The sequence below is a fragment of the Triticum aestivum genome, chromosome 1A (assembly GCF_018294505.1).
Source record: "Triticum aestivum cultivar Chinese Spring chromosome 1A, IWGSC CS RefSeq v2.1, whole genome shotgun sequence".
NCBI lineage: Eukaryota > Viridiplantae > Streptophyta > Magnoliopsida > Poales > Poaceae > Triticum > Triticum aestivum.
The window spans coordinates 9,990,474-10,010,346 of NC_057794.1; the positions used below are offsets into that span (position 1 = coordinate 9,990,474).

At 44.6% G+C, this 19,873-nt stretch overlaps 1 protein-coding gene across 1 annotated transcript; it reads left to right on the top strand.

Annotated features, from left to right (window-relative positions):
* The first annotated feature begins 11,017 nt into the window (after positions 1 to 11,017).
* Positions 11,018 to 16,098, top strand: LOC123066958 (wall-associated receptor kinase 2). Its single transcript, XM_044489959.1, has 3 exons — positions 11,018 to 11,918; positions 14,357 to 14,518; positions 14,975 to 16,098. The coding sequence occupies exons 1-3, from the start codon at positions 11,018 to 11,020 to the stop codon at positions 15,961 to 15,963; spliced, it is 2,052 nt and encodes a 683-aa protein (XP_044345894.1). The 3' UTR covers positions 15,964 to 16,098.
* Positions 16,099 to 19,873: the final 3,775 nt, after the last annotated feature.

A 19,873-nucleotide genomic window follows, 5' to 3' on the forward strand; every position in this document is an offset into this window, starting at 1 on the left:
CACTTAAACAAAAGGACCTTAAAATCATGTTCGTAGTCAAGTTCTCATATGTCCACTATGTAATCATAATATGTGTCCTTTCCCCTCTCGGTTGTTACATCAAAGCGGACACCGCTATTTTGGTTCGTGCTCTTTTGATCTTGGTCAATCGTGTAAAATGTATTTCCATTTATCTCGTATCCTTTGCAAATCAATACAGTCAAAGATGGTCGCCTAGACAACAAGTACAGCTCAACACAAACAGTGTTGTCACCTCTGAGACGTGTTTCCAACCAACTGCTGGAAGTCCTGATGTGTTCACATATAATCCAGTCGTCGCACTGCTCCGGGTGTTTGGAGCGCAGACTGTTCTTGTGTTCATCGACATATGGGGTCACCAAGGTAGAGTTCTGTAGAACTGTGTAGTGTGCTTGAGACCAAGAATATCCGTCCCTGCATATTATTGAGTCCCTTCCAAGAGTGCCTTTTCCAGTCAGTCTCCCCTCATACCGCGATTTAGGGAGACCTATCTTATTAAGGCCAGGAATGAAGTCAACACAAAACCCGATGACATCCTCTGTTTGATGGCCCATGGAGATGCTTCCTTCTGACCTAGCGCGGTTATGGACATAATTCTTTAGGACTCCCATGAACCTCTCAAAGGGGAACATATTGCGTAGAAATACGGGCCCCAGAATGACAATCTCGTCGACTAGATGAACTAGGACGTGCGTCATGATATTGAAGAAGGATGTTGGGAACACCAGCTCGAAACTGACAAGACATTGCGCCACATCACTCTTTAGCCTTGGTACGATTTCTGGATCGATCACCTTCTGAGAGATTGCATTGAGGAATGCACATAGCTTCACAATGGCTAATCGAACGTTTTCCGGTAGAAGCCCCCTCAATGCAACCGGAAGCAGTTGCATCATAATCACGTGGCAGTCATGAGACTTTAGGTTCTGGATCTTTTTCTCTGGCATATTTATTATTCCATTTATATTCGACGAGAAGCCAGTCGGGACCTTCATACTGAGCAGGCATTCAAAGAAGATTTTTTTCTCTTCTTTCGTAAGAGCGTAGCTGGCAGGACCTTCATACTGCTTCGGAGGCATGCCGTCTTTTTCGGGCAAACGTTGCAGGTCCTCCCGTGCCTCAGGTGTATCTTTTGTCTTTCCATACACGCCCAAGAAGCCTAGCAGGTTCATGCAAAGGTTCTTTGTCACGTGCATCACGTTGATTGAAGAGTGGACCTCTAGGTCTTTCCAGTAGGGTAGGTCCCAAAATATAGATTTCTTCTTCCACATGGGTGCGTGTCCCTCAGCGTCATTCGGAACAGCTAGTGCGTCGGGACCCTTTCCAAAGATTACGTGTAAATCATTTATCATAGCAAGTACATGATCACCGGTACACATGGCAGGCTTCTTCCGATGATTTGCCTCGCCTTTGAAATGCTTGCCTTTTTTTCGACATTGATGGTTGGTCGGAAGAAATCAACGATGGCCCAGGTACACATTCTTCCTGCATTTGTCCAGGTATATACTTTCAGTGTCATCTAAATAGTGCATGCATGCGTGGTATCCTTTGTTTGTGTGTCCTGAAAGGTTACTGAGAGCGGGCCAATCGTTGATGGTCACGAACAGCAACGCCTTTAGGTTAAATTCCTCCTGTCTGTGCTCATCCCACGTACGTACACTGTTTCCATTCCACAGCTGTAAAAGTTCTTCAACTAATGGCCTTAGGTACACATCAATGTCGTTGCCGGGTTGCTTAGGGCCTTGAATGAGAACTGGCATCATAATGAACTTCCGCTTCATGCACATCCAAGGAGGAAGATTATACATACATAGAGTCATGGGCCAGGTGTTGTGATTGCTACTCTACTGCCCGAAAGGATTAATGCCATTCGCGCTTAAAGCAAACCATACGTTCCTTGGGTCCCTTGCAAACTCACCCCAATACTTTCTCTCAATTTTTCTTCACTGCAACCCGTGAGCGGGTGCTCTCAACTTCCCGTCTTTCTTACGGTCCTCACTGTGCCATCGCATTAACTTGGCATGCTCTTCATTTCTGAACAGACGTTTCAACCGTGGTATTATAGGAGCATACCACATCACCTTCGCAGGAACCCTCTTCCTGGGGGGCTCGCCATCAACATCACCAGGGTCATCTCGTCTGATCTTATACCGTAATGCACCGCATACCGGGCATGCGTTCAGATCCTTGTATGCACCGCGGTAGAGGATGCAGTCATTAGGGCATGCATGTATCTTCTCCACCTCCAATCCTAGAGGGCATACGACCTTCTTTGCTATGTATGTACTGTCAGGCAATTCGTTATCCTTTGGAAGCTTCTTCTTCAATATTTTCAGTAGCTTCTCAAATCCTTTGTCAGGCACAACATTCTCTGCCTTCCACTGCAACAATTCCAGTACGGTACCGAGCTTTGTGTTGCCATCTTCGCAATTGGGGTACAACCCTTTTTTGTGATCCTCTAACATGCGATCGAATTTCAGCTTCTCCTTTTCACTTTCGCATTGCGTCCTTGCATCGACAATGACCCGGGGGAGATCATCATCATCGGGCACATCGTCTGGTTCCTATTGATCTTCACCAGCTTCCCCCGTTGCAGCATCATTGGGCACATCGTCTGGTTCCTCTTGATCTTCACCAACTCCCCCCGTTGCAGCATCACCGTATTCAGGGGCACATAGTTTTCATCGTACTCTTCTTCTTCGCCGTCTTTCATCATAACCCCTATTTCTCCGTGCCTCGTCCAAACATTATAGTGTGGCATGAAACCCTTGTAAAGCAGGTGGGAGTGAAGGATTTTCCGGTTAGAGTAAGACATTGTATTCCCACATTTAATGCATGGACAACACATAAAACCATTCTGCTTGTTTACCTCAGCCGCATCGAGAAACTCATGCACGCCCTTAATGTACTCGGAGGTGTGTCTGTCACCGTACATTCATTGCCGATTCATCTGCGTGTATTATATATAATTAAGTGTGTCAAAAACTATTACAGAACATCATGAATAGATAATTAAGTGACCAAATTAATAGAAGTTCATCATCACATTAAAACCAAAGTACATACATAGTTCTCATCTAACAACATATAGCTCTCCAGAGCATCTAATTAATTAAACCATACATTGAAACTATGTAAAACATTTCAATGCGAAAACAAATGTGATCATAATTGCAACCAAGGTAACAATTGATCCAACGGCATAATGATACCAAGCCTCGGTATGAATGGCACATTTTCTAATCTTTCTAATCATCAAGCGCATTGCATCCATCTTGATCTTGTGATCATCGATGACATCCGCAACATGCAACTCCAATATCATCTTCTCCTCCTCAATTTTTTTTATTTTTTCCTTCAAGAAATTGTTTTCTTCTTCAACTAAATTTAACCTCTCGACAATAGGGTTGGTTGGAATTTCCGGTTCACATACCTCCTAGATAAATAAAATCTATGTCACATTGGTCGGCATAATTTTCATAAACAATAAATGAACCAATAGTTATAAAGATAATATATACCACATCCGAATCATAGACAGGACGAGGGCCGACGGGGGCGGATACCAAAACCATCGCACTATATAAGATGCAATAATAAAAGTAAGAAAATAATACAAGTATCTATGTAAACATACAAGTAAGAATATTTTTCCTTTCAGAAAGAAGATAAGAATAAGAGGCTCACCACGGTGGTGCCGGCGATGAGCTCGGCGCGGGTGATCGACGGCGGTGAAGACGGGGACGGGGCGTGACGGACCGCTAAACCTAGACAAATATTGAGAAAAATGGAGCTTGGAGGTCGAGCTTGGAGAGGAGAAAGCTTAAGTAGTGTGGCTCGGGCATTCCATCGAACATCTTGTGTGCATAGGAGGTGAGCTAGAGCACCACCAAGCCCTCTCCCCCTCGGCCAGAAAAAACAGAGCAGTGTGCTCTGCTCTTACGCGAGGGGGTATATATAGGCACCTCATTGGTCCCGGTTGGTGGCTTGAACCGGGACCAAAGGGGCCTTTGATCCCGGTTCAAGCCACCAACCGGGACCAATGGTGTTGGGCCAGGAGCGAGGCTCATTAATTGATCCCGGGACCAATGGTGGATGCTCTTCGATCTGAATATGTTGAATGCCATGGCTGCCGACAACATGGGCAGAGCTGCGACACGCTCCTGCTCCACCTCGCCGGCTCATGCCTCATCAGAGCCAGCCTATTGCCGGCCCCATGTTCCCTTTGGCACCGGACCCATATGGCCATATCTAGAGCAAGGTTTTGGTTACCGAATGAGGCATTTTTACCGAGGGGGACTGGAAAACGCGGTTACCACGGTTACCGAGAAATACCGAAAAATACCGAGAATATTCCGAACGAATTTTATAGTTGAATTTTGAATTCAAATAAGTTAATGAACGAACATTTCAACCAAAGACCTCTCAAAACAGGAACTAGGTTCCGACCAACAAGCCAAAACCAACTCTCATGGTATTAATTAGATTTTATGTACTTTACTATAAATTGAGTGTTTAAATTCAAAAAATTCAAATAACTGGTATTTTTTGCTTGGTACGTGGATTTACCGAGGGGCACGAAAATACGCGGTAACCATGGTAAATCTCGAAATTTCGACCGGTAACCAAAACCTTGATCTAGAGACGATGGCGCATGAAGGAGAGCCGAGGTCGTGTCCGTCCGGGATGCGGAACTCCGGCCGCGGCGGCGCGCCGTCCTCGCCTTGGTGAGACCATGATGTGTTGTTCTCCACCTAAGCTCACCCAGCCCGGATGCATCTTGAGCTCGCAGCCGTCGCGTCGACCTTGCGTATTTCTTCGGCACCCCGCCGTTTCCGGCCCGTGAGGTCGCCGTGGGGATCTGTTGCCTCTGGTATATCAGCGCGGTCGCTCTCTTGCCGTGCGCACTGCTGCCGCGCATTCGCGCTGTGTGCGGCGTGCTTCCTGCATGCGCGGGCTGTTGCGTCGCGTGCGTGTAGGGCTTACGTGCTGCTGCTGCATGTGTGATGTGTGGGCCGTTGTTCTTTGTCAGGGAGCAGTGCCGCTTTCCATACCTCGGTGACCCTGTCCACACGGTGCTAGCGGTGCCGCTGTCGACGTTGCTTCAGGGTGTTGCTGATCGGTGCGGGCTCTCTCGTGTCTTCCAGAGATTTTTTGCTTTCCTCCCTCTTGTGCGAGGCTATAAATAGGTTCCTTTGCTTCTTTCGGTAGTACTTGTGGTTTCCAGTTGCGTCTTATACCTGCTTCGATGGTTTCTTCTTGTAATGGTCCGCGTCGTTCTGGCCGGCTTTCTCGCTCGCGGGCGTCTACAGTTGATCGGCGAGGTGGTTCGGCCCGTGGTGGTGTTCCTGCTGTTTCGGCGGATCGGGCCATTGTCTTGCGAGGTGTTTCATCTTCTCATCTTGGCTCGCCGTCTCGGTTTGGTCGCTCTATGCGTCCTTCGCCTCCTGTGCGTGATTCTTCTGGGCGATCTCCTGTTTCGGTGGATGTTCTGGCGCAATCTGGTTTGAGTTCTCTTTTCTTTCCGTCCATTCGTGTTTTGCCTGTTAATGTGGACTAATTGTTCTGTTTCGTTGTTGGAGTTAGATAGTGATGCTTCTGCTAGGTGGCGTAGGGAGGAGATCCGGCTGGGCAAGCGGCCCATTGATTCTACTCTCGGTTTGTGCATTTAGTTTGGCTGAATTTTATAGGTGGCTGCTGTTTGTCCGCGCACTTATTTGCGCAGTTTGTTTTACATTGGCAGAGGTCCCATTTTGCGCGGCGGAGTCATGTGGACGTGATGTTGTTCCTGCTATTGGCTGTTTGTCTGATGTAGAGCCTGGTATTTCGTTGTTTCTTTTGTTAATTCCTCATAAATGAGCTATGATTATATATGATATTTTTATTTTGTGTGATAGATTCACTTCTAAAATTAAGAGTTTTATGAGCATAAGTTTGAAGTCATTACTTTTTAGTTAGAAAAGGTAAGTTGTGCACATAAGCGAGTTGCATAGGATGCATTTTTTATTGGCATGCCTGATACATCTTGCAACATGGAAAATGGTAGAGAACATGTCTTACTCCCAGAAGAGATGGAATAGGCTAGGGCACATCTTATTGAAAGAGGCCATAGCAGTGGCTCGGCGGCGGCCATTGGTTGCATGGCCCATCCACGTTGGTTTGTGTGTGTGCGTTATTGCTAGGGTCCCCCGAACATGCGCCTGGTGCTGATAGGTGCACCCCGTGGTGTACATGCGCGCTTGCGTGCATGGCACATGCACGTGCATTGGGCCGACGGGGCACAATATCGAACGGAGCATGTCTTTCTCTTCCAATGATGATTTCTGTTTGATCTTTAAACACGTCATAGGATAGCGGCCCCATTGCGTCTGGCCATGCTTCTTCCCGCCTCCGATCGTGAGCGGTTCAAGGTTGTGCTCACTATAGCATCACCTGATTATCAATCATAACTATCACACATTTGAAGTCACAAAGAGAAACCTTTTTCCAATGCAAGAGAAGGCACACACCAACCAATGACAGTTCAACATGTAACCGCCTAGGAAAGTAAATTCACAAGACAGACTAAGATCCTAGCAAAATAAATTCACAAGACAGATTAAGATCCTGGCAAAGATATGCACCAATTTGCAAAAGATCTATAGAAGTTCATCACAGGCAGGAAGCTGCGCTGTCATGAATAAATGAAATGTGTTTAGTCTAATTAAGAAAGTGTCGATGTGTATTTTGGACTTTGTAAGATGTAGCACTCATGCTAATAATTAGTGTATCGTCCTCAATTTGCTTTTATCATGTCTTGCCATTTTTTTTCATTACAAACTTATGAATTTGCTTTTATGCATGTTTTGCCTTTTTCATACTAACATATGGACCCAAAGATTTTCATTTTAAGTTTAAGTTTATAAAACAAGACAAAAGCAACATATATACAAAACTTAACACTAATACATATGCACGGTGATGATAAATGTGTCATTTCTAGCTTCTTCTTTTATGATTGTAACCTCAACTATCAAAAGTAACATATATAAACACAATGTATCGACGAGGCGCGGCGTGCCGCCGCGCGGGTACATGCTAGTAGATGTCAAGGGATTGGAAGTTTACCTGATGCTGAAGAGAAGCGAGGCCATCCAGTCCATCACGCAGTGCTTTCAGTTCACTGAAATATGGATATGCACCCTTAGCTTTGAACAGATTGCCAAGTCTTTCAAAGCAGTCCCACCATACTTACGCAACATCAAGGGATGTACACAGGGAACTTTGCAATGTCCAGTGAACCGGCACAGTTGTAAATACTTGACATCTCCATCTGGGGCATCCGCTAACAATCAATAATAAGTGATAAGAGCCCCGCGTGAACAGTTGCAGTAAGTATGTGTAATATAGTTTAGATTGATTGATTGGCGAAGATGAGAGTGATGTGTAATATAGTTTTGATTTGATTGATTGGCGAAGAGGAGAGTCAATGTTGGTCATTACCCAAAATGATCCCGGTAGGAGAGACCGGCTCATAGGTGTTGACGGCGAGGAAGGAGAAGACATTGGAGACTGATGAGTCGTGAGCGGAGGCCAAGGTGGTGTCAGTTGCTGCCTGCTGACTGACGATGACGGGCGGAGGGATCGGACCGACCAAGAGGAGGTCTCGAGTTGTTGGTTCTTGCGGAGAAGCCGGGGCGGAAGGGGTGGCTGCAGTTAGTGCATCCATCTCATATTGGTTGTTGAAAAAACCAGTAGTGACCTAATTTAAAAGCCAACACATGTCAGCTCATATGGGTATGTGGAACTGAGCATACGTGTTGTACTGTGTGGGCTTAGCTCATATGGGTTTGTGAAACTGAGCATACGTGTTGTACTGTGTTGCCAACGGTGCTTGCATTTTCCTGAATTTATTTTAGACTCTAGTGATATTCGTCCAGTGGTAGAAGACGTTTCTGTGATTACGAAAACGCCAGTTGTGACTTTTTCAATCTCAAGATATTGTACCAGCTCAGTATCCAACACATGTCAGCTCATATGGGTTTGTGGAACTTAGCATATGTGTTGTACTGTGTTGGCACCGGTGCTCGTATTTTCCTGAATTTATTTCAAACTCTCTGGTGATATTCGTTCAGTAGCAGGAGACGTTCTTGTCGACTACGAAAACGTCTGTTGTGACTACGTCAATCTCAAGTTTTTGTACCGGCTCAGTATCTCGACGATTTTTGGTAGGGTGCACGTGTATGCGTTTTTAGGGATGAGTGTATGTATGTATACGTGAGCAACTGCGTTAGACTGTGTTAAATAACGATAGCCAACACCAAAGAAAAAATCTAGTAGCGAAATAAATAAATAAAACTGCCACGTGTTAGCTTGGTACGCACTCACACGAAGTACTTCAAATGCATGGGAGCAAAGGTAGCAAACACCAAAGAAACAATCTAGTAGGGAACTAAATAAAAAAACTGCCACGTGTCAGCTTGGTATGCACTCACACCAAGTACTTCAAATGCGTGGGAGCAGCCCTAGCTTAGTAGCTTTAATTTTTTTATATATAGTGATACTATTCATCACCCAGGATGCAGAATAAATTATTCTCCACCCGAGGTAATCTTACGATCACGTCATAATTAAATTACATTTGGAATTCAAATAGTTACATTCCTATTGATTCACTATGTAAATTTTGGCATAAAAAATAAAAGTATAGGTCGTAAGACAAGAAAATTTGCAGTTTATGTACATTTTACACTAACTTTTTACGTTTGTAATTTTACGTAACATAAAATATTTTTTACGGTGATTATATATTTTCTTACTGTCTCTTTTTATGTCGGAAATAAGTCAAAATTTATGAAATGTAAAATTACGGTGCATTGATGGTAAAATAGAAAGGGGTGAAGAATAACTATTCCTCACTCAGGGTGACGATACTTTGACATGCAGACAGCAGCCACGATACTTTGAGCAGTTAAGTGTGTACGCATAATCGTGACGAACATGTTTGTACCATGTATGTTGTAGTGGCTATATTATTACATTTTTATTTGAATGGAAAAAAGAAGATGGAACAACCCATTCGATGGGATATACTAGCATAAATCTATGTTGTATACTACCGATATATGATTGTGAATGATGACAAAAGTTGGAGTTATCATAAGTGATAATTTAATAGAGGATGGACGTAGGCAAAGGCATTATTTCAATCAGGCCAAATCTGTGCTTGCTTTGACATGGAAAATCTGGCTCAAGGCGCATTAATTAGTTTGGGATGCAATTGAGGTCATGGAGGAGTGTGAGTCATTTGAGAATGGAACTTGTATATTGTACATAGGCAACAAACTGCAACAATTGAGCAGTTAAGTGTGTACACATTATCATGACGAACATGCTTGTGTCATGTACGATGTAATGGTTACATTATCCTATTTGATGGGATATATTATCTATAAAAAGAAACCGTGTATATCAATGATATTTGTGATTTGTAGATCTGGTTGGTTAAAGGACGTTTCATGGTCAAGATAGTGGGGCCACTCCTTGATGAAGAGTTTGATCTAGCCATTGACTTTTCTTTGCCACAGTTTCTTGCGAAATTTTTGTCATATTATTGCGTCTTTCATTCTGTAGGCATCAGCATGCCTTGAGCTTGCTGATCCTTTTATGATAAACATTCTCTTGGATGAGTTTTTGTGTATTGATATGAACACTGAACACTTCAGATAAAGTTAAGGGTGGAATGTGTAATTTTGTTTTCTTTGTGAAATGCATGAAAGTAAACAAATCAAATTTTCATAAGCAATAATTCAATAGAGGACGAACGTAAGGAGACGTCGTTGCAATGAGACCAAAGGCAGACTTTTTTGTCTTGACATGGAACGAATGGCTAGCTCTAGGTTTTTTATTATGATAAGCAATTGTTGTTCGGTGGTCCATGAACCTCGATGTAATTTTTATTATGTTGAAGTGTTTTATACTTGCGGTGTATCTTTATGATAGATCTGATCTTTTTAAAAAAAATAACAGAGTACAAATGCAGGTGCTCGTATACATGTACATACACTCAACTCTATGAACACACGCACACAGACTCTATCCCTATGAGAACCTCCGAAATATTGAGTTGGCACAACATCTTGAGATTGATAAAGTGTGGCTCCAGCTCCATTAATTAGTTTGGGTTACAACCAGGGTTAAGCAGGAGTGGAGGTCATTTCATAATGTAACTTGCATATATATGGTGCATACACAGCATTCGCGGTACTTTGAGAAGTGAAGTGTTTATGCATAATCATGACAAACTTGTATATGTCATGTATGCTGTAATGGCCATATTATTGCCTTTTTATTTCAATAGAAAATAAGATAGCACAACCCATTCGATGGGATATATTAAATATATGGTGTATACAATCAATATTTGATTTATGGGTGATGATAAAGAATCTGAATTTGAATTGTCGTAAGTGATAATTTAATAGAGGATGGACTCAGGCAGAGGCATTATTGCCATGAGGCCAAATCCGTGCTTGTCTTCACATGAAAAGTGTGGCTCCAAACGCATTAATTAGATTGGGTTGCGATCACGGTCAAGGAGTAGTGCAAGTCATTTGTGCACACACAACAACTACAATAATTGAGCAGTCAAGTTAGTGTGTACACATGATAAGTCAAGTTAGTGTGTACACATGATAAGTCAAGTTAGTGTGTACACATTATCATGTGTCATGTACGATGTAACGGCTACATTATCGTATTTGATGGGATATATTAGCCGTACAAAAATCATATATATGTCTGAACGATATTTGTGATTGGTGGATGATGGTACATTGAAGGACGTAGCATGGTCATGAGTCGCACCCCTTGTATTTTATTTGCCACAGTTCCTTGAGAAACTTTTGTCATGTTATTGACTTTTGTTTCGCTGGAGATGGAGACGTGGGGCATCCTTTTAGAGGGTTGGCTACTTATAAAACTCTCACTACTCTTGCCGGAGACCAACATACGGTCAGCAATGCTGAGACTGTGGACATCATTAATGTTGCTGCTGCTCCTTGGGGCAGCGGCAGCTGCAACAGCAGCTACCACGGCGACCACTCGTGGGTGTCAGCCGAGCTGCGGCGGCGTTGATATCCCCTACCCCTTCGGCATCGGCGCCGGCTGCTTCCGCAAGGGCTTCGAGATCGAGTGCATCAACGTTGGCCCTGTGCTCGCCGGCACATCCCTCCGGGTGCTCAAGCTGTCGCTGGATCCAGATGAGTCGCAGGTGATGCTTCCCATCGGGTGGGAGTGCTACAACGCCTCCGACCCGAGCGACACCTATGAAAACTGGGACTATGGAGAGACAACGATGAACAATGACGGCGTCTACCGCATCTCCAACACGCACAACATGCTCGTCGTCGTCGGCTGCAACACCTTGGGCTTCGCACTCAGCAAACCGACCAAGGGCAGCAACTACAAGTACGCCTACCAGACTGGGTGCGTATCCTTCTGCAACAACTCGGCCAGCGCGCAGGACGGCCTCTGCGACGGCGTCGGGTGCTGCCACGTCAACATCCCGCCGGGGCTCACTGACTACTACTTCAACTTCCACGAGTACGACCACTCCGCCATGATGGACTACAGCCCGTGCGACTACGCCTTCCTCGTTGACAGGAACAACTACACCTTCCAGCGGTCCGACCTCAAGATGAACACAAACCAGATCATGCCGGTGTGGCTGGACTGGGCCATTCGCGTAAACGATTCCATCTCCGAGGACATACTATCATGCAAGCAAGCGGCCAAGACGGGTCAGTACGCCTGCGCCAGCGCCCACAGCGACTGCGTCAACTCGACCAATGGACCTGGCTACAACTGCAAGTGCTCCAAAGGCTACGAGGGCAACGCTTACGTCGACGACGGATGCATCAGTAAGTTTCCGTGCTTTTAGTCTGACTACAATTTTATTTATTTGAGAGGGCGCCATGGCAGTGGGGAGACTGTCACCCTGGCATCGGATTGGTGAAGAGGTCAAACGGCCCTCGCCTGTCACGGCAAAGAAGGTAGATACGAGCAATGGATCGGCGGCTGAAGGTAGGTTTAGGTAGGGGACAACGGAAGGAAGAATAGCTGCCGGCGGTGGGAGGGTAGGGTTTGGAAGAAAAGACAAGGACCGCGGAGTTATAAGAGAACAAGACCTGTAAAAGAACTCCCCCTAAATATATGGTTTTATGGGGTGTTGATCTAATTTATGGGAGGTACTTAGGTATTGTGCTTTAGCATGACCCATAAATATCTTTCATGTAAAACATGTTTTTTCTTCATATTTCTTTCTTAACTAGCATACAAAAGTAGATAATTAATTACATTTAGGTCCTTGAAATAAGAAAAACAGCCTCGAGCCATTGCAAACCAAAACTTTAATTGCAGCAAGGTCCTTTGAGCTCAGCTGGATAACCATCAACCTGGCCCGGGCTGCCCGCAGCGGGGCGAGGCGGGCAAGGCAGCAGGGTTCGGTGGGCTAGATGGTCGGGGCAGTGCCACAGCATGGTGAGGTGGCCCGTAGTGGGCTGAGGCAAGATGGGCAGCACGGTGAGGTGGCGATGAACAGCTGGTCGGCCACGTGAGGTACGTCGAAGAGGCGGGCGCTGCGGGCAGGAGTCGCGACAGACACCCCGAGCCACGAGGACCAGTTGGGCGGGCGGCGGACTCGATGGCTAGACTAGAGGGGCGGCAGAGTCGGCAGAGTTCATCATCGGCGATCCAAGTAGTGCGGCGCCGCCTGAGCAACGCGTGGAGGCGAGCGTACTAGGGGGCTGAATTTTCAGCAGTTGGCTCCCGCTACGATTCAAAGGAAAGTTTACCGGAAGACACGTGAGGGGGAGTGTTGACGTATAATGTGCTGCCTAGTCTCTTTCATCAGATCGGTCTTTTGGTTGTATTGGCTAGAGTACGCACTTCTACATGGTATCAGAGCCAAGAGGTTTTGAGTTCAAGACCCGGCTGGCGCAATTAAATTGCAGCCCACTTTCGGTCCACGTTTAGGCCTGAGGGAGCCACACGTGAGGGAGAGTGTTGACGTATAATGTGTTGCCTAGTCTCTTTCATTAGATCGCCCTTTTCGTTGCATTGGCTAGAGCATGCACTTCTACAGAATCATCTCCCCCTAGATGGAAGGGTAGTTGGGCTGATTATATTGGTCCCCTAATTTTTCTTTTAAGTTCTATGGAAACTATTGGAGCACGGATTTTGGCCTAACTCCCCCTAAACCAGAATCGTTACAAGGGAAACTGTTGGTGATGTTGTAATGGCGTGGTGGTGGTCATAACTGGCTGGTGGCTAATTTGGGCTGAGCATCTTCAAATCCTCAATAAAACTACTCCAGTAATCACTTGTTGAGGCTCTCAAATAACTACTTTTGTGTTATTGGGATGGATGCTTTCGCAAATCCTTAATAACCCCATGTGCACCCAACCTCGCATCTCTCTCTCTCTCTCTCTCTCTCTCTCTCTCTCTCTCTGACGGCAGGTGGTGGTGGCGGCAGGTGCTGACAATGGTAGCAGCGGCCACGGTGATTGCGGTGGGCTGTGATGGCGGCAACAACGCTCTGTGGTCCGGTGGCCGGCGAAGGCGGTGGTGGCGTGGTCGGCAACAACGGTGGCACGGGCAGCGTCGGGTGATAGAGTTAGCAGCAACTGACATATATATGGGCCTCACGTTATTTGGGAGAGTATTGGAAGAAGCTCAAGTGCCTCCATATTTGGGAAGTCGGGCTAAATTATTTGGGGCGTCCCAAACAATATTGAGCATTGGAGACCTGTTGAAGCTTGTTTTTGCCCCATTCATATCTAAATATTATTAGATATTGGGAATCTGTTAAACATGCTCTTAGTGGTGAAATATGACCACTAACAGGCCGATCTAAGCGAAAGATGAGTGATGGGACATCATGGAGAGGACAAAAGACTCACCACTGACAGGTCACCCGACTGATCGTTTGGTTAAAAAAAAACCTGACTGGTCGTAAAGTGGTGTCGTTGTTGACTTGGTAGCATAGCCCTCACTCATCGATCATGGCTGATCGGTTAGTGCTGCGCATCACCACTGACGGGTGGTTGGTGGACGGTCAGTGTTGGAGCAGTATTTCTAGCAGTAGTAGTTGATTACAATCTCAATATTTGGTGAATATGCAATTTGTATATTTGTTTCCATATATAGTTAATTTTTTCTTCATTGAATTGAAATCACACATTTTCTAAATCAGTTGAGACTGAAAAAACCTTAGTAGATGAAAACATACAAAACTATGTTTCTTCTTGACCAATGTTCTAAATAATATTCATTTTGTGAATTTGCGGCCGGGACACAGATATAGATGAATGTGCAGATCCTGCCAAGTATCCTTGCTATGGTGTATGCAAGGACACCCAAGGATGGTACGGATGCGAATGTCCTGCAGGTTATCGGAGCCATGACCCAAGAACAGAACCATGTACTCAACAGTTCGCACTTGCAGCACAAATCTCCATAGGTAAACATCATACTCCTACTACACCTGTTACTTCTCAATGTATTGATGCCATCGCTTTTGCTAATTTAGTTATGTAAATTGTTCTCTCTTAGTCGCCCCAAAATACGTAAACAGAGCTAGTTAAATTATTCTTGCAACTATCTCTTTTCTAATATGTATTCGTATTGTTTGAGGCTCACAAGTCAAGTCACAAGAATTTACCACAATTTAAACTACCTGCTGAACAGAAAGATAATCCTCAATCTTATAGTATATATTAGGATCCCTAATTGAACGGTTACATTCAATTTGTAAGTATCTTGCTACCCATTTTAAAATATTTGCTTGCGCTTCATACCAAGCATAAACTCAAAAATTAAGTTTGATTATTAAAATAGTTACGTTCCATGGCCAACTAATTAGTGACCATAAACTTTGATTATTACAATAGTGAAGCTTGTTTCTTTGTCCATGTAGGTGCAATTGGTGGTATTCTTGTCTTGGCATTTCTGGCATTCTTTTTTGTTCTTCGCAAAGAGAAGCAGAAGGCCAGAGATTTTTACCGAAAGAATGGTGGGCTTACATTAGAGAAAGCTAGAACTATTAAGATTTACACAAGGGACAATCTGAAACCAATTTTGAAGAGTAGCAATCTAATTGGTAAAGGTGGTTTTGGTGAAGTTTACAAGGGTGTCGTTGATGGAGCTACTGTCGCAGTAAAGAAACCGAATGGTCGTAGTGTGCTAGAAAAGGAGCAATTTCCAAATGAAGTCATCATCCTGTCTCAAGTCAGCCACAAGAACATTGTAAGGCTTTTAGGTTGTTGCCTCGAAGTGGATAACCCCATGCTCGTCTATGAATTCATCTCCAAAGGAAGCTTGGAGGACAATCTTTATCGTGCTGACAACGAGGAGCTTCTCGATTTGGATGTACGTCTAAGTATTCTTGAAGAGTCAGCACAAGGTCTAGCTTATATGCACTCACAAATCCATAACAAAATCCTGCATGGTGATGTTAAACCAGCAAACATACTCTTGGATGAGAACTTTTCCCCGAAGATCGCGGATTTTGGGATATCGAGGTTGCTTGCAAAAGGTAAGTACCACACTGGAAACGTCATAGGTGACATGTCTTATATGGATCCTGTGTACCTACAATCAGGTCGATTGACCGACAAAAGTGATGTCTATAGTTTCGGTGTTGTCATCTTAGAGCTCATTAGCAGGAAGAGCGCCACTGACTCTGAAAATAATAGCCTAGTGAGGAGCTTCCTAGAGTGTCAACAAAAAGGGGAGAGTATGACTGAGCTCTTTGATAAGGAAATTGCAACAACAGGAGATTTGGGATTTCTTAACAAGTTGGCAGAGATTGCTCTTGAGTGTCTTAACCTTGATGCAGATCAAAGACCATCAATGACAAATGTTGCAGGGCGCCTTCTCACATTGCATAGGTCCCGTAATCCTTAGGTTTGTTTACGGACCGGAGTTTCAATGGCATGTTAAGTTGAATAAAATAGGTAGCTATTAGTGTCAACCTTTGTTGTATTCGTTGTTACTATAGTGAGTAACTTTACATTTCATATGACCAAATGTATGGATTGATTTCCGATTAAACTTTATTGTAATAGGGATTTAAACATCATCTTCCATAACAATATCTGGGCTAGGTACATCACTAGTACAGTATGTAGTGTTTTTTCTTTGGGCAGAGACACCTGCCTTGGGATTGCCTCTATGATTCATGACAAAACAGAATAGTTGAGTGAAAAGCTATGGATCACATGCGCCCCACCAGACAACGAGTCCTCGCTACTGGACTGGTGGCGATCGGCACAACAATCCGCCCCAACGCCCATGCGCAAGGGCCTGGGCTCCATGACCCTCCAAGTTCTTATAATCTGGCAACTTATATGAATATAACCTAGTAAATGAATGGCATTAATATTGTAACTACCACCGGAGAAGGTGGTCAAAATATATCAACATGAGAATCCAAGATTGAAGATAATATTGCAATCAAATCATCAGTAGAAATATAAAGTTAATTGGATTAGCAGCTCGTGACATAAAATGAATTTTAGTCCCCGCGAGTGCAGTCCAGGATTTCAACCAACAACTCCGTTAGAAACAGCAGCAATAAGCGAGGCTAGAGTTTTCTACCAACGATCAAAACTACAACACCTGCATAGTCCAAAAGCCGATACAAAAAGCCTCAATTGGACTGTTGATTGAAAGTCCTTGACGTTGTTTCTTGACATGAACCGAAAATACTAATGCTTACCACTGCAATTTCTTTATATGATGACGAAAACGACTAGAATGACCATTTCAGGACCTGGACATCTGAAGCTAGTTCGAAGCCAGATAAGATGTACAGGCTTAATTAGTGAAGTCTAATGCTACTCTAGGTAGTATTCTCGCAGGTGTTTACAACAAGGTTAGGGATATCTAAGGTTGTTCTTCCTTCAGTGACAAAGACTTGATCTTTAGAAATTTCTGACCTCAAGAGAGCACTCTAAAAATTCATCTTACTGGTAGTTGATGTCAAGACTTCCAATCAGTAGTAATTTAATTAATAAACGAGTTGTCATTTGGCGCCCATAGATGGTTGCTATTTATAAGGATGAATGCCGGTGGAACACATACCTCATGATGATTGCTATTGTGCAGGTGCAGGTGTCTACCTGATGAGAATTTCTAGCAACAACAATCCAGTTGCACGGTTATATTGGGTTATTTCATCACCCCATATCCTACTTTTCATAAACTATATGCTTTTGCAGCGGAAATATACATATGATCCCTGAATACCACACTTATTTCGTCACGACAAGAAAACAATGGATACCTTTGAATTAGGGTTTGCCTAATTATCTGGTTCCACCTCAGTCTAGATAATTGGAATAATTAAGATAGTGGATGAAAATTGAACTTATAATTTGCATCTTACAAACAAAAAAATGGCTGCTCTTTCTGTTCACACCCCTTCCTCAACAAGTAAAAGATCCATGCAGAAACACAATTTCTGACCCCGACAATTCTCAGAAGATTTATACATGGACTCAGTGGGAATGTGAACTTACATGCTAGGTGCCTGGTAGAAAGAAATTCTGATGCGCCTGCATTGCAGCTCCGAGGCAAGTCTGTGAAAAGTGCAGAAAGAACGGCACTTCCAGCAACACCATTTACCATCAAGGCGGCAGGAAACTGGCAAGACAGCTGCAGCAGGCCAACACGATCATCAACATGCACTATGCCCAAATGGCAACCCGTCCATCAAGTTAGTTGTAGTAACAGGAAGTCAGGAACCCGTCAACAATGGTTTGTGCCAGCAGCAAATATAGTATTACTCCTTCCTTGATGACCATATATAAGTCTTTTTAGAGATTTCAATAAGAACTACATGCAGATGTATATAGGCATATTTTAAAGCGTACATTCACTCATTTTACTCCATATATAGTCCCAATTGAAATCTGTAATAGGACTTATATTTAGGAACGGAGGGAGTGTATTACATGAAAAGACAACTAAAAAACAACAACATGAAAAGACGCTGCCGCTCTCTTGGATGTCTTACTTGCCGTTTTTTAGTGCAAATCAGGGACCTCTGAATTGTGTGGCATATTCCTTGGTACCACATATCAAGCTTCTTATGAAAATATTTGTGTTAACATCCACACCAAGTTTTGTGTTGAATAAGGAATAGTGCGCAGCAGGCGAGCAACTACCATGAAAATGACTTGGGCCAACAGAGCTAGATAGTGAACTTTTGGAACTAGTTAGACCCCTGAGATGATAATGTCTACCATATAGTCCAAAATATTAAACTGTGAGAGGGAGACGATAATCAATCAGTGGGAGCCCTGGCACCACCGTGCTGCCGAGATCCTCTTTCCAGCGATCAAGCTCCATTGACTCGGTATCATTTCTACTTTCCCCTCCACAAGCTCATCCCTGCACTCATGTCATCAGTTGCTTATCGGCTTTTCATGCATGCAGTCTCCGTTTCCGTTCAACTTCAAGCACCATGGGTCGTCATGCCAGTCTGTTCTTCCTCCCGCTTGCAACTGCAGCACCCGTGCTCTCCATGGTACAAGGCTTTGGCTATCCGACAGCCAACCTCGCGACACTTTGGATCAACAATGATGCCTCCCTCCTGCACAACTTCCACTATGACGGAGGTTTTGTCATGCGTCCCATTCTCCTCTGTTCACAAAGTACATACTATAGCCAGTCCTTTGCCATAGGGTTCTTCTGTGCCCCACCTTATGACATGTTTTACTTTATCGAAAAAGACTTTCGCCCCGCTTTATAAGTAAAGCAACCACCAAGCACAAAGTATCAAGATAACAACAGAACACACCACACACAAACACAACGCCACCGCAGGCCAGGTCCAACACACACACAAAAACAGACAGACCCAAGTTCATCTGTGGGCACAGCACAACAAGCCCAACACAGGGGCGTGGTGCAGTGGAGATCGGTGCCCGATGCGCGGTGATGGACTCGCGCAGGTGGAGGTAGTTGTCTGGCGTCAAGGTGGCGTTGATGGCGGCGTGGCCTGACAAGGTAGAAGCCTCAATATCTGCTCTGAAGACGGACCTGTGGAAGATGGCAGCGATGACACATGTGAGTGCGTCAGACCAGTTTATGCCCCAGACCAGGTATGTGGCTCGGCTGGGGCTTCTGGCTTTTGATGATAGGCTTAGGTGAGTAGACCGGGTATTTGGCCCAGGTAGCACCCCTTCATCATATGGATAGGAGTAGTGGCATATGTTGCCAAGATGGCGGATTCAGACATTTTATTGTAATACTTTGTAAGGTCCTCGTGAATAATCAATAAAGTGGCCATATGCATCTCCCAGATGCAGAGGCCATGGGTCATCCTCCTTTTCTAAAAAAAAATCTGTGGGCACAGCACAACAAGCCCAACACAGGGGCACTACGATAAAACACATAGAAGGCGGTGGCGGTGGCAAGATGACGACGATCTAATATGGTTCCGGTGGTGGAGGGGGAAGCAGTGGAGCCATCCGGAGAGCCATTGCGCGAAGCTGGGTGATGATGGAGGTGATGGCGTCTCTCTCACTGGGACGGCTAAGGGGCCGCCAAAGCTGCAAGTAACCAGACCATTTGAACAAAGCGTCAGTAGCACGACGAAGAGGAATATGCTGAATCACAAGTTTATTCATAACAGTCCACAGCGTCCAGGCAAGCACCCCAATGGCCAGCTACCTAATGTGGCGCAACGCGGGTGGAATCGCCTGGAGTTCGATGAAGAGAGCGGGGAAGTTGTTGTGGTCCCAGCTTCCACCCACTACCTCGCGGAAACAACTCCATATGATGCGCGGACACGCAGGTCAGGCCTACA